Genomic DNA, 12,500 nt, shown 5'->3' with positions numbered 1-12,500 from the left:
TGGTTAAGATGCAGAGATGGCCATCACTCCCTCTCTCTCTATTGGTTAAGATGCAGAGATGGCCGTCCCTCCCCTCTCTCTATTGGTTAAGATGCAGAGATGGCCGTCCCTCCCTCTCTCTATTGGTTAAGATGCAGAGATGGCCGTCCTCCCTCTCTCTCTATTGGTTAAGATGTCCGCTCCCTCTCTCTCTATTGGTTAAGATGCAGAGATGGCCATCACTCCATCTCTCTCTATTGGTTAAGATGCAGAGATGTCCCTCCCTCTCTCTCATTGGTTAAGACAGATGGGTCCTCCCTCTCTCTATTGGTTAAGATGCAGAGATGGCTGGTCATCTCTCTATTGGTTAAGATGCAGAGAGGGCCTATTGGTTAAGATGCAGAGATGGTCTATTGGTTAAGATGCAGAGATCTACTATTGGTTAAGATGCAGAGGGCCTAAGGGCTGGTCTCTATTGGTTAAGATGCAGAGATGGCCATCACTCCTCTCTCTATTGGTTAAGCTGGTCATATCTATTGGTTAAGAAGAATGGGGCTCTATTGGTTATGCTGGTCATATCTCTCTATTGGTTAAGATGCAGAGATGGCCATCCCTCCTCTCTCTCTATTGGTTAAGATACAGAGATGGCCATCATCTATTGGTTAAGATGCAGAGAGGGCCTATTGGTTAGGGCTGGTCATATCTATTGTTAAGATGCAGAGAGGGCCTATATTGCTGGATCAGAGATGGCCGTCCCTCCTCTCTCTCTATTGGTTAAGATGCAGAGATGGCCTACTCCCTCTCTCTACTAAGATTCAGAGATGGTCATATCTACTCCCTCTCTATTGGTTATAGGGATGGCATATCTATTGGTTAAGATGCAGAGATGGCCTATTGGTTAAGCTGGTCATCTCTATTGTAAGAGAAGGGCCTATTGGTTAGGGCTGGTCAGATGCAGAGATGGCCATCCCTCCCTCCTCTCTCTATTGGTTAAGATGCAGAGATGGCCATCACTCCTCTCTATTGGTTAAGATGCAGAGATGGCCATCACTCCATCTCTCTCTATTGGTTAAGATGCAGAGACAGACCCTCTCTCTATTGGTTAATGGGATGGCCTATAGTGCTGGTCATATCTATTGGTTAAGAAGGGCCTATAGGGCTGGTCATATCTACTGTAAGAAGGGCCTATAGGGCTGGTTCAGAGATGGCCGTCCCTCCCTCTCTCTCTATTGGTAAGAAGGATGGCCATCCTCTACTCTCTCTATTGGTTATAGATGCTGAGAGGGCTATAGGGCTGGTCATAGTCTACTAAGATGCAGAGAAGGGCCTATAGTGCTGGTCATATCTACTGTAAGAAGGGCCTATAGGGCTGGTCATAGTTACTGTAAGAAGGGCCTATAGGGCTGGTCATAGTTACTGTAAGAAGGGCCTATAGGGCTGGTCATAGTTACTGTAAGAAGGGCCTATAGGGCTGGTCATAGTTACTGTAAGAAGGGCCTATAGGGCTGGTCATATTACTGTAAGAAGGGCCTATAGGGCTGGTCATATTACTGTAAGAAGGGCCTATAGGGCTGGTCATATCTACTGTAAGAAGGGCCTATAGTGCTGGTCATATCTACTGTAAGAAGGGCCTATAGGGCTGGTCATAGTTACTGTAAGAAGGGCCTATAGGGCTGGTCATAGTTACTGTAAGAAGGGCCTATAGGGCTGGTCATATCTACTGTAAGAAGGGCCTATAGGGCTGGTCATATCTACTGTAAGAAGGGCCTATAGGGCTGGTCATAGTTACTGTAAGAAGGGCCTATAGGGCTGGTCATATTACTGTAAGAAGGGCCTATAGGGGGCTAAGAAGGGCCTATAGGGCTGGTCATAGTTACTGTAAGAAGGGCCTATAGGGCTGGTCATATTACTGTAAGAAGGGCCTATAGGGCTGGTCATAGTTACTGTAAGAAGGGCCTATAGGCTGGTCATATTACTGTAAGAAGGGCCTATGCTGGTCATAGTTACTGTAAGAAGGGCCTATAGGGCTGGTCATAGTTACTGTAAGAAGGGCCTATAGGGCTGGTCATAGCTACTGTAAGAAGGGCCTATAGGGCTGGTCATATCTACTGTAAGAAGGGCCTATAGGGCTGGTCATATCTACTGTAAGAAGGGCCTATAGGGCTGGTCATATCTACTGTAAGAAGGGCCTATAGGGCTGGTCATAGTTACTGTAAGAAGGGCCTATAGGGCTGGTCATAGTTACTGTAAGAAGGGCCTATAGTGCTGGTCATAGTTACTGCTGGTCATAGTTACTGTAAGAAGGGCCTATAGGGCTGGTCATATCTACTGTAAGAAGGGCCTATAGGGCTGGTCATATCTACTGTAAGAAGGGCCTATAGGGCTGGTCATAGTTACTGTAAGAAGGGCCTATAGGGCTGGTCATATCTACTGTAAGAAGGGCCTATAGTGCTGGTCATAGTTACTGTAAGAAGGGCCTATAGGGCTGGTCATATCTACTGTAAGAAGGGCCTATAGGGCTGGTCATAGTTACTGTAAGAAGGGCCTATAGGGCTGGTCATATCTACTGTAAGAAGGGCCTATAGGGCTGGTCATATACTGTTAGGGCTGGTCATATCTACTGTAAGAAGGGCCTATAGGGCTGGTCATATTACTGTAAGAAGGGCCTATAGGGCTGGTCATATCTACTGTAAGAAGGGCCTATAGTGCTGGTCATATCTACTGTAAGAAGGGCCTATAGGGCTGGTCATATCTACTGTAAGAAGGGCCTATAGGGCTGGTCATATCTACTGTAAGAAGGGCCTATAGGGCTGGTCATATCTACTGTAAGAAGGGCCTATATCTATAGGGCTGGTACTGTAAGAAGGGCCTATAGGGCTGGTCATATCTACTGTAAGAAGGGCCTATAGGGCTGGTCATATCTACTGTAAGAAGGGCCTATAGGGCTGGTCATATCTACTGTAAGAAGGGCCTATAGGGCTGGTCATATCTACTGTAAGAAGGGCCTATAGGGCTGGTCATATCTACTGTAAGAAGGGCCTATAGGGCTGGTCATATCTACTGTAAGAAGGGCCTATAGGGCTGGTCATAGTTACTGTAAGAAGGGCCTATAGGGCTGGTCATATCTACTGTAAGAAGGGCCTATAGGGCTGGTCATATTACTGTAAGAAGGGCCTATAGGGCTGGTCATATCTACTGTAAGAAGGGCCTATACTGTAAGAAGGGCCTATAGGGCTGGTCATAGTTACTGTAAGAAGGGCCTATAGGGCTGGTCATATCTACTGTAAGAAGGGCCTATAGGGCTGGTCATATCTACTGTAAGAAGAAGGGCTGGTCTATAAGAAGGGGGCTGGTCATATTACTGTAAGAAGGGCCTATAGGGCTGGTCATATCTACTGTAAGAAGGGCCTATAGGGCTGGTCATATCTACTGTAAGAAGGGCCTATAGGGCTGGTCATATCTACTGTAAGAAGGGCCTATAGGGCTGGTCATATCTACTGTAAGAAGGCCTATAGGGCTGGTCATATCTACTGTAAGAAGGGCCTATAGGGCTGGTCATATCTACTGTAAGAAGGGCCTATAGGGCTGGTCATATCTACTGTAAGAAGGGCCTATAGGGCTGGTCATAGCTACTGTAAGAAGGGGCTATAGGGCTGGTCATATCTACTGTCTATAGGGCTGGTCATAGTTACTGTAAGAAGGGCCTATAGGGCTGGTCATATCTACTGTAAGAAGGGCCTATAGGGCTGGTCATATCTACTGTCTACTGTAAGAAGGGCCTATAGGGCTGGTCATAGGGCCTTACTGTAAGAAGGGCCTATAGGGCTGGTCATAGTTACTGTAAGAAGGGCCTATAGGGCTGGTCATATCTACTGTAAGAAGGGCCTATAGGGCCTATAGGGCTGGTCATAGTTACTGTAAGAAGGGCCTATAGGGCTGGTCATAGTTACTGTAAGAAGGGCCTATAGGGCTGGTCTGGTAAGAAGGGCCTATATCTACTGTAAGAAGGGCCTATAGGGCTGGTCATAGTTACTGTAGAAGGGCCTATAGGGCTGGTCATAGTTACTGTAAGAAGGGTACTGTAAGAAGGGCTGGTCATAGTTACTGTAAGAAGGGCCTATAGGGCTGGTCATATTACTGTAAGAAGGGCCTATAGGGCTGGTCATATCTACTGTAAGAAGGGCCTATAGGGCTGGTCATAGTTACTGTAAGAAGGGCCTATAGGGCTGGTCATATCTAAGAAGGGCCTATAGGGCTGGTCATATCTACTGTAAGAAGGGCCTATAGGGCTGGTCATATCTACTGTAAGAAGGGCCTATAGGGCTGGTCATAGTTACTGTAAGAAGGGCCTATAGGGCTGGTCATAGTTACTGTAAGAAGGGCCTATAGGGCTGGTCATATCTACTGTAAGAAGGGCCTATAGGGCTGGTCATATCTACTGTAAGAAGGGCCTATAGGGCTGGTCATATCTACTGTAAGAAGGGCCTATAGGGCTGGTCATATCTACTGTAAGAAGTGCCTATAGGGCTGGTCATATCTACTGTAAGAAGGGCCTATAGGGCTGGTCATATCTACTGTAAGAAGGGCCTATAGGGCTGGCTATCTACTGTAAGAAGGGCCTATATCCTTAGATACTCTATACTGAACAGATATAAAACATTAGCTAATATACCTATATACTGTAAGAAGGGCTCTATACGGGCTAAATCTCCTCTAAGAAGGGCCCGTAATACTCAGCAGGTTGACTGGTCATTTATTGTCATGAATCTTGTCCTGGAGGCAGATCTGAGCGATTTATCCTTAGATAGGCCAGCTGCAAAGTCAAAACTAGCAATATTTTATATTGGCTATAAAATTTGTGAAAACCAAAATGAACTTTTTGGTCTCAATTTAAGGTTAGGCATTAGGATTAGCAGCGTGGTTAAGGTTAGGATTAAAATTAGGTTGAAAAATCAGATTTCATGACTTTGTGGCTATGCCAGCGAGTGACCACTCTCTACAGAGTTGCCTCCAGAACAACATTCATGAGGGGAAAAACGCCAACCTGCCTATACTGACTGTGTTGTCCTCAAGCCTCCTCTCCTATGTTAACAATACGTTTCCATAGTGAAGCCTTGCTATTTCTTTACCAAAACATATTCAACATATTTACATTAGCAAATATGGGATAGGCTTACATTTTGTTATTGTGTTTCTGTAGGATATTTACCCCCAAAAATGGGCTATAACGAACTAACATTTGAATTGGAGTCGATGACAATGTAATACATAAAAGACGATGAACCACAACTTAAAGCAATCCACATATTTAACCATGGATCACGTTCTGATTGGCCAGTGAGGGGTCAAACCTTCAACTTGTTTATTCATCAAAACTCCGCCTTTTCACACCGCATCCAGCTACTGCGCCCATAATTCTGGTTGTGAAAATAGCAGAGATATTTCTGACACACCCCTGAACTTATAGTGCTATCACCAGCACTTAGATGTACAATTGTGTTTGTTGAAATACAGGCTTTACCTCCTTCACCCCCTGACCTTTCCAATGCTCCTTTTCTCTACACCCCCTGACCTTTCCAATGCTCCTTTCCTCTACACCGCCAAAATGACCTTTCCAATACCCATTTTCTCTACAACCCCTAAACTTTCCAATGCTCATTTTCCACTACACCCCCTAACCTTTCCAATGCTCATTTTCCTCTACACCCCCTGACCTTTCCAATGCTCCTTTTCTCTACAACCCCTGACCTTTCCAATGCTCATTTTCTCTACACCCCCTGACCTTTCCAATGCTCATTTTCATCTACACCCCCTGACCTTTCCAATGCTCATTTTCCTCTACACCCCCTGACCTTTCCAATGCTCCTTTTATATATCCCATTTAGCAGACGCTTTTGTCCAAAGCGACTTACAAGTCGGCTGGGGCCACTACTTTTACATATGGGTGGCCCCAGTGGGAAACGAACCCACGACGCTTGGCGTTGCAAGCGCCATGCTCTACCGACTGAGCCACACCCCTTGACCTTTCCAATGCTCCTTTTCTCTACACCCCCTGACCTTTCCAATGCTCCTATTCTCTACACCCCCTGACCTTTCCAATGCTCATTTTCCTCTACACCCCCTGACCTTTCCAATGCTCCTTTTCTCTACACCCCCTGACCTTTCCAATGCTCCTTTTCTCTACACCCCCTGACCTTTCCAAAGCTCATTTTCTCTACACCCCCTGACCTTTCCAATGCTCCTTTCCTCTACACCCCCTGACCTTTCCAATGCTCCTTTTCTCTACACCCCCTGACCTTTCCAATGCTCATTTTCTCTACACCCCCTGACCTTTCCAATGCTCATTTTCCTCTACACCCCCTGACCTTTCCAATGCTCCTTTTCTCTACACCCCCTGACCTTTGCAATGCTCATTTCCTCTACACCCCCTGACCTTTCCAATGCTCATTTTCCTCTACACCCCCTGACCTTTCCAATGCTAATTTTCTCTACACCCCCTGACCTTTCCAATGCTCATTTTCCTCTACACCCCCTGACCTTTCCAATGCTCCTTCTCTCTACAACCCCTGACCTTTCCAATGCTCATTTTCCTCTACACCCCTGACCTTTCCAATGCTAATTGTCTCTACACCCCCTGACCTTTCCAATGCTCATTTTCCTCTACACCCCCTGACCTTTCCAATGCTCCTTTTCTCTACAACCCCTGACCTTTCCAATGCTCATTTTCAACTACACCTCCTGACCTTTCCAATGCTCCTTTCCTCTACACCCCCTGACCTTTCCAATGCTCCTTTTCTCTACACCCCCTGACCTTTCTAGTGCTCATTTTCCTCTACACCCCCTGACCTTTCCAATGCTAATTTTCCTCTACACCCCCTGACCTTTCCAATGCTAATTTTTTACACCCCCTGACCTTTCCAATGCTCATTTTCCTCTACACCCCCTGACCTTTCCAATGCTCATTTTCCTCTACACCCCCTGACCTTTCCAATGCTAATTTTCCTCTACACCCCCTGACCTTTCCAATGCTCATTTTCCTCTACACCCCCTGACCTTTCCAATGCTCATTTTCCTCTACACCCCCTGACCTTTCCAATGCTCATTTTCCTCTACACCCCCTGACCTTTCCAATGCTCATTTTCCTCTACACCCCCTGACCTTTCCAATGCTCATTTTCCTCTACACCCCCTGACCTTTCCAATACTCATTTTCCTCTACACCCCTGACCTTTCCATATCACCATTTCTTTACAGTTGTATGATTGTGAAAATGAACCACATCAGTCGACCTGAATACCTGACGCTACAAGACCAAAGACTCTGTGCATAAAGGCCATGCGATTAAAAACCTTGACAGACGACCTCACTATGAAGCATATCGGTATGCTGCATAGAAACTACATTCTACAACGGGTTGGTAAAATCAAGCATTGTGATTGGTTGAGATGTGTTCTAAGCCATATATATATGTACACCTATGATGCCATTTATGGCATCTTGTTTTCTGTTCCATCTGAGAAATCCCTGCTCATCTATTTCCCATCAGCCCCTCTGAGAAATCCCTGCTCATCTATTTCCCCATCTGAGAAATCCCTGCTCATCTATTTCCCATCAGCCCCTCTGAGAAATCCCTGCTCATCTATTTCCCATCAGCCCCTCTGAGAAATCCCTGCTCATCTATTGTCTCTATCAGCCCAGCCAACCAATTCATTAACTTGATGTGCACTGTAAAAAGCATCTAGACATTATTTCCCCTTGCTTCTAGCCTAACATTTGCGTTTCAACAACAGGAGTTTGTCCAAAACAGTCCTGTGTGTTTTTCGCCAATTGAAACATCATTTCAATATTGAAATTCAACCTCCATTGTCATACTGAGAAGTAACATAAAAAGAAAAAAAAAGTACAAAAAAAAGAAAATCTCAGCCAATCGAAATCATGAATCAGCATTATTATAATTTTGTATGGCTGTATACTGTATACAAAGAGATTTCAATAGAACAACTGGTCAAACGACATGAAGTGCAGCTAGTTGTCTGTCGTACCAGCTTCAGTTTGAAGTGATTGCGTTAGCTGTGTTGTTGGCTAGCTCCTCAGTAACAGTGTCCTGACGAGTGACCTTTTTTTAGTTTGCTCGTCGTTATGGACGTATCCACAACAGCTTAAAACAAACGCACATGCAGTTACTTTGCTGTTATTCTAGCTGCGTTGTTTGACGTGACTGTGTTTGCCGTAGTTGGCTAGCCAGCAAACAAGGAAGGAGATCGTTGCTACGGAACATTTAGAACGAACGACTTTGGTCGTGTCCATATAGACCTATGACCGTAGCACAGCCGTGCTAAATATTAAAAAAAAGGGTTTTCTCGTTTACAATTACTTTATTAAAACACACAGGGTATGCATCCAAAATGGCACCCTATTCTCATAGGTCTCTGGTCAAAAGTAGTTGCACTATTAGGGAATAGGGTGCCGTTTGGGATGCACATGAAACAACACTTATAGGTCCTGTTCTGTATGTCAACAATGAGTGTCCGAGGAAACGGGGACTTGGTTTTTTGACTCGAGCCAGTCATGACATGAAGAAGGCTAGGGAACGGGAGGGTGGCGGGGGGGTGGATAAGCTAAATTAGGCCATATGCTAAATATTTTAGGGAAGCTAATCTATTATTGACCAATGGCTGTACCTTACTGAACAGGCTGGATATCAAGTCTCTCTGCAGCCTCCCTAACGCCATGGCTAAGACTTCTCTTCATAACCTGGGATCCCAAGAAACCAGGCCCGGACAATGGACAAAGAGAGGTGACCGACCAATCAATCACAATGCTTCCAGACTCCAGCCGTAATAAATCCCTCAACCCCCCCCAAAGTAATTTGTGGTGTCTCCCAGGTTCTTTCTAGCCTAGCCATACCATGAACATTGATCCTTACATTTTTTCTAACGGTACAATGGTATAGCAACACACATGCAACACACACTAGCATAGGCAATAACCTTGTACTGTTTGTAACATTTTTATAAATTGCTTCCTTTCCCAAAATATAATCATTTTATTGTACAATTCTAACCATATGAAAACCAATCTATTGAAAGACAGAAACCCGTACGTACAGTTCAACAACCACCCTCAAAAAGTGAAAATCACAGGACCTAATGCCTCCACATTACACGAATGAGTAAAGGAAACCGCACATGAATGTCAGGTCAGATTTGTTCCTTTGTTTCCCGCTGTTCAGTGGAAGGCTGTCTGAGGGCACCGTGGAGGCATAATAACGTGTGTTTGAGTGTGTGTGTGTGTGTTTGTGTGTGTGTGTTTGTGTGTGTGTGCTTGCGTGTGTGTGTGTGCGTTTGTGTGCTTGTGTGTGTGTGTGTTTGTGTGTTTGTGTGTGTGCGTGTGTGTGTGTGCGTTTGTGTGCGTGTGTGTTTGTGTGCGCGTGTGTATGTGTGCGCGTGTGTATGTGTGTGTGTGTGTGTGTGTGCGTTTGTTTGTGTGCGCGCGCGCGTGTGTGTGTGTGTGTGTGTGTCTGTGTGTGCGTGCGTGGAGATACTCACTGGTTGTGTTTCCTGACATCTGGATGATGCATTTGCTGTCCTTCCCCATCTCTCTGGAGTTGAAGGGGCGGACCCGCACCGCCACCTTCACAGAGGCCCCGGACATGGTGCCTCCTGCCTGGGACCAGCCTGCTCGGATCGCCTCTCAAAACGAGCCCAAACACAGAGTCCCGGAGACGGGTATAGCAACACCTGAAATAGATGAAGAAGAGTCCTGCTTTATTTTGAAGTGCGTCACTTCTTTATGAAGCCTTCATGTAGACTTCATAGGCACGACATAGATCCTTCACTATTCATATTACTGGTAGCTTTACGTATTGCCAGAGTTATATATCTAGAGAATTAAGGACATTGATGTTTCTGCAATGATGCATTTACATGGGGCGCCTGAGAGGCTCAGCGGTCTAAGGCACTGCATCTCAGTGCTAGAGGCGTCACTACAGACCCTGGTTCGATCCCGGGCTGTATCACAACTGGCCGTGATCGCCAGGCCCAAGAGGGCGGCGTACAATTGGCCCAGCGTCGTCCGTATTAGGGGAGGGTTTGGCCCAGGGGTAGGCTGTCATTGTAAAATAAGAATTTGTTCTTAACTGACTTGACTAGTTAAATAAAACTTTTAATTAAAAAAAATAATAATAATTATAACCATGGCACTACTTTCCATGGCAGCCATATTAGCTCCTCACGGGCAATATTGACCAATAGCTGCTCACATAATTTTCTGAATTTAAACAACGCTATTTACAAGACTCCAAATACACGTCATTAATGGATAAATGGAATGCTAAATAAAAGTTACTAACATGGCATCCATTTTAAAAGTTGGCCCAACTCTCTAAATATGACCCTGGGTATCGCTAGTACAAATGTCTTAGTTGTTACTACTGATTAAGGCAGGGGAGCAAATGTGTTTTTAGAAGTGGGGGAGGCACCGTTGGAATATCAGAATGTGCGGGGGTACCGTTGGAATTTCAGAATGTGGGGGAGGGGGACCGTTGGAATTTCAGAATGTGGGGGGGGCGTTGGAATTTCAGAATGTGGGGGAGGGGGACGTTGTAATTTCAGAATGTGGGGGGGGGGGCGTTGTAATTTCAGAATGTGGGGGGGGGGGGGGCATGTCACCCCAGTCCCCAGTGCGCCCCCGGTTTAAGGTATTGATTTGATACAGTTATGAGCTAATAACGCTTAGTGTATAAACCCTACAATTGGTTTTCCAAATGAATAAGAATCCCCACTGAATGAAATACAACAAGGCAACACTAAACATGTCGTCCCCCATAAATGATGCAGCCTGGATGCGTCTGGTTCGTTCAGTCATCCCTACGAGAGATTAGAATAAGGTTTTGGAACGAAAGCCGAAAATAACGTTGGAGGTTAACACAGACTTAGATCTTATATTGTTCTACGAGATAATATCGGTCAGTTAACATGACCTTTACGTGATTTATGTGTTTTAAAAATTCACCCCCCAAAAAATACATTAGCTAACGAAGATTAATTCATAGAACAAAATAATTCCTAAGCCTGTGTTTTACCACAGACCTTATTTTTGTGCGTTTACATTGTTCATTTTCCTCATCGACTTTGTCCAACTAACCATGGCGGAGTTAAGGCCAACAGAAAGACGCCTGACAATTTGTCTCTTTGGAACATTGAGGAGGCAAGATCAGGTGGCACCATTCTAGCCAATGAGAGGGCAGATATGCGTGTGAACAACAGGCACAACTCTGATGCAGTTGCCAGGATGTAACTAGACCAACTGACCAGTACACTCATGTCAACCTAGCAACTACGAAACCTATATATTCTAGCAAATAAGCCATACAAGTGTTTGTTAACCAGGTTTGACACTCTCCAAACAAAACCATTTGTCTCTCTCGTTGCGTCTCTTCCTCTCTGGTCTGACTCATAAATTACTATAGCTCCAGCCTTTGGCCAATCAGTGTAATTTTGTAAATGACAGATCTCTATGACAAGACACGTCATTCACCCAAGTTTTGTTAAAATACGCCGAGTGCTGTCTGAGATATCGCATGTGACTAGCGTGTGAACGGAAGGGCAGACGAACGGAGGACGGTGACCGATCCATCGACAACAAAGTATTAAGTATTATTGTAGTGTCTCTATGATGTGTTCACCACTAACCTGCCAGTCTGCGTCCCAAAATGAACCATATTCCCTACATAGTGCACAACTTTTGACTAGAGTCCTAGGGCATCCTACTCCCTACATAGTGCACTACTTTAGAAACATCACAGATTACAGAGCCCTTCTGCTGTGAATCCATTAAGATAAAACCGAAGTGGGGAGATTGATACAGGAAGCCTCTCTACTGGAAGCACAAAGCTTGACATCAGTTCAGCTTTAGGATGTTAACTAAGATCTGAGACCACTAAAACTGTAGACTCCCTCCCACTGCTCTGTCCATCCATATCACTATGGAAACCTGCTCCTCCGAGAGTCATCAAGCACTCTGAAATCTATAATCTCATTTAAGGGAGATAACACTGAACTGTAAGACAGCAGAGAAAGAAAGAGAGAGACAGCAACAGAGAGAGAGAGAGAGACAGAGAGAGACATCAGAGAGAGAGAGACAGCAACAGAGAGAGAGAGAGAGATAGAGGGAGGAGAGAGAGTGAGAGAGACAGAGAGATAGATAGCGGGAAGAGAGAGAGTGAGAGAGAGACAGAGAGAGAGATAGAGGGAGGAGAGAGAGTGAGAGAGAGACAGAGAGAGAGACATGGAGAGAGAGTGAGAGAGAGACAAAGAGAGAGAGATAGAGGGAGGAGAGAGTGAGAGAGAGTGAGAGAGAGACAGAGAGAGACATGGAGAGAGTGAGAGAGAGACATAGAGAGAGACATGGAGAGAGAGTGAGAGAGAGACAAAGAGGGAGAGAGAGGGAGGAGAGAGAGTGAGAGAGAGAGAGAGAGAGAGAGAGAGGGAGGAGAGAGAGTGAGAGAGAGAGTGAGAGTGA

General features: G+C 45.3%; 1 protein-coding gene across 7 annotated transcripts in view; it reads right to left on the bottom strand.

Moving 5' to 3' along the window:
* The window catches only part of LOC135524802 (kinesin-like protein KIF1A), a 183,425-nt gene that overhangs the window by 158,079 nt on the left and 12,846 nt on the right, over positions 1-12,500 (bottom strand). For all 7 annotated transcript variants that reach the window (XM_064952638.1, XM_064952631.1, XM_064952632.1 and 4 more), the window contains exon 2: positions 9,527-9,718. In XM_064952638.1, the coding sequence (XP_064808710.1) occupies positions 9,527-9,632 (106 nt within the window). In that variant the 5' untranslated portion in view covers positions 9,633-9,718. The remainder of the gene's footprint in view (positions 1-9,526; positions 9,719-12,500) is intronic.

Source organism: Oncorhynchus masou, chromosome 31 (assembly GCF_036934945.1).
Source record: "Oncorhynchus masou masou isolate Uvic2021 chromosome 31, UVic_Omas_1.1, whole genome shotgun sequence".
Classification (NCBI taxonomy): Eukaryota; Metazoa; Chordata; class Actinopteri; order Salmoniformes; family Salmonidae; genus Oncorhynchus; species Oncorhynchus masou.
The sequence above is the reverse complement of the archived record's forward strand: the minus strand, read 5'-3'. Positions and strand labels throughout refer to the sequence as shown.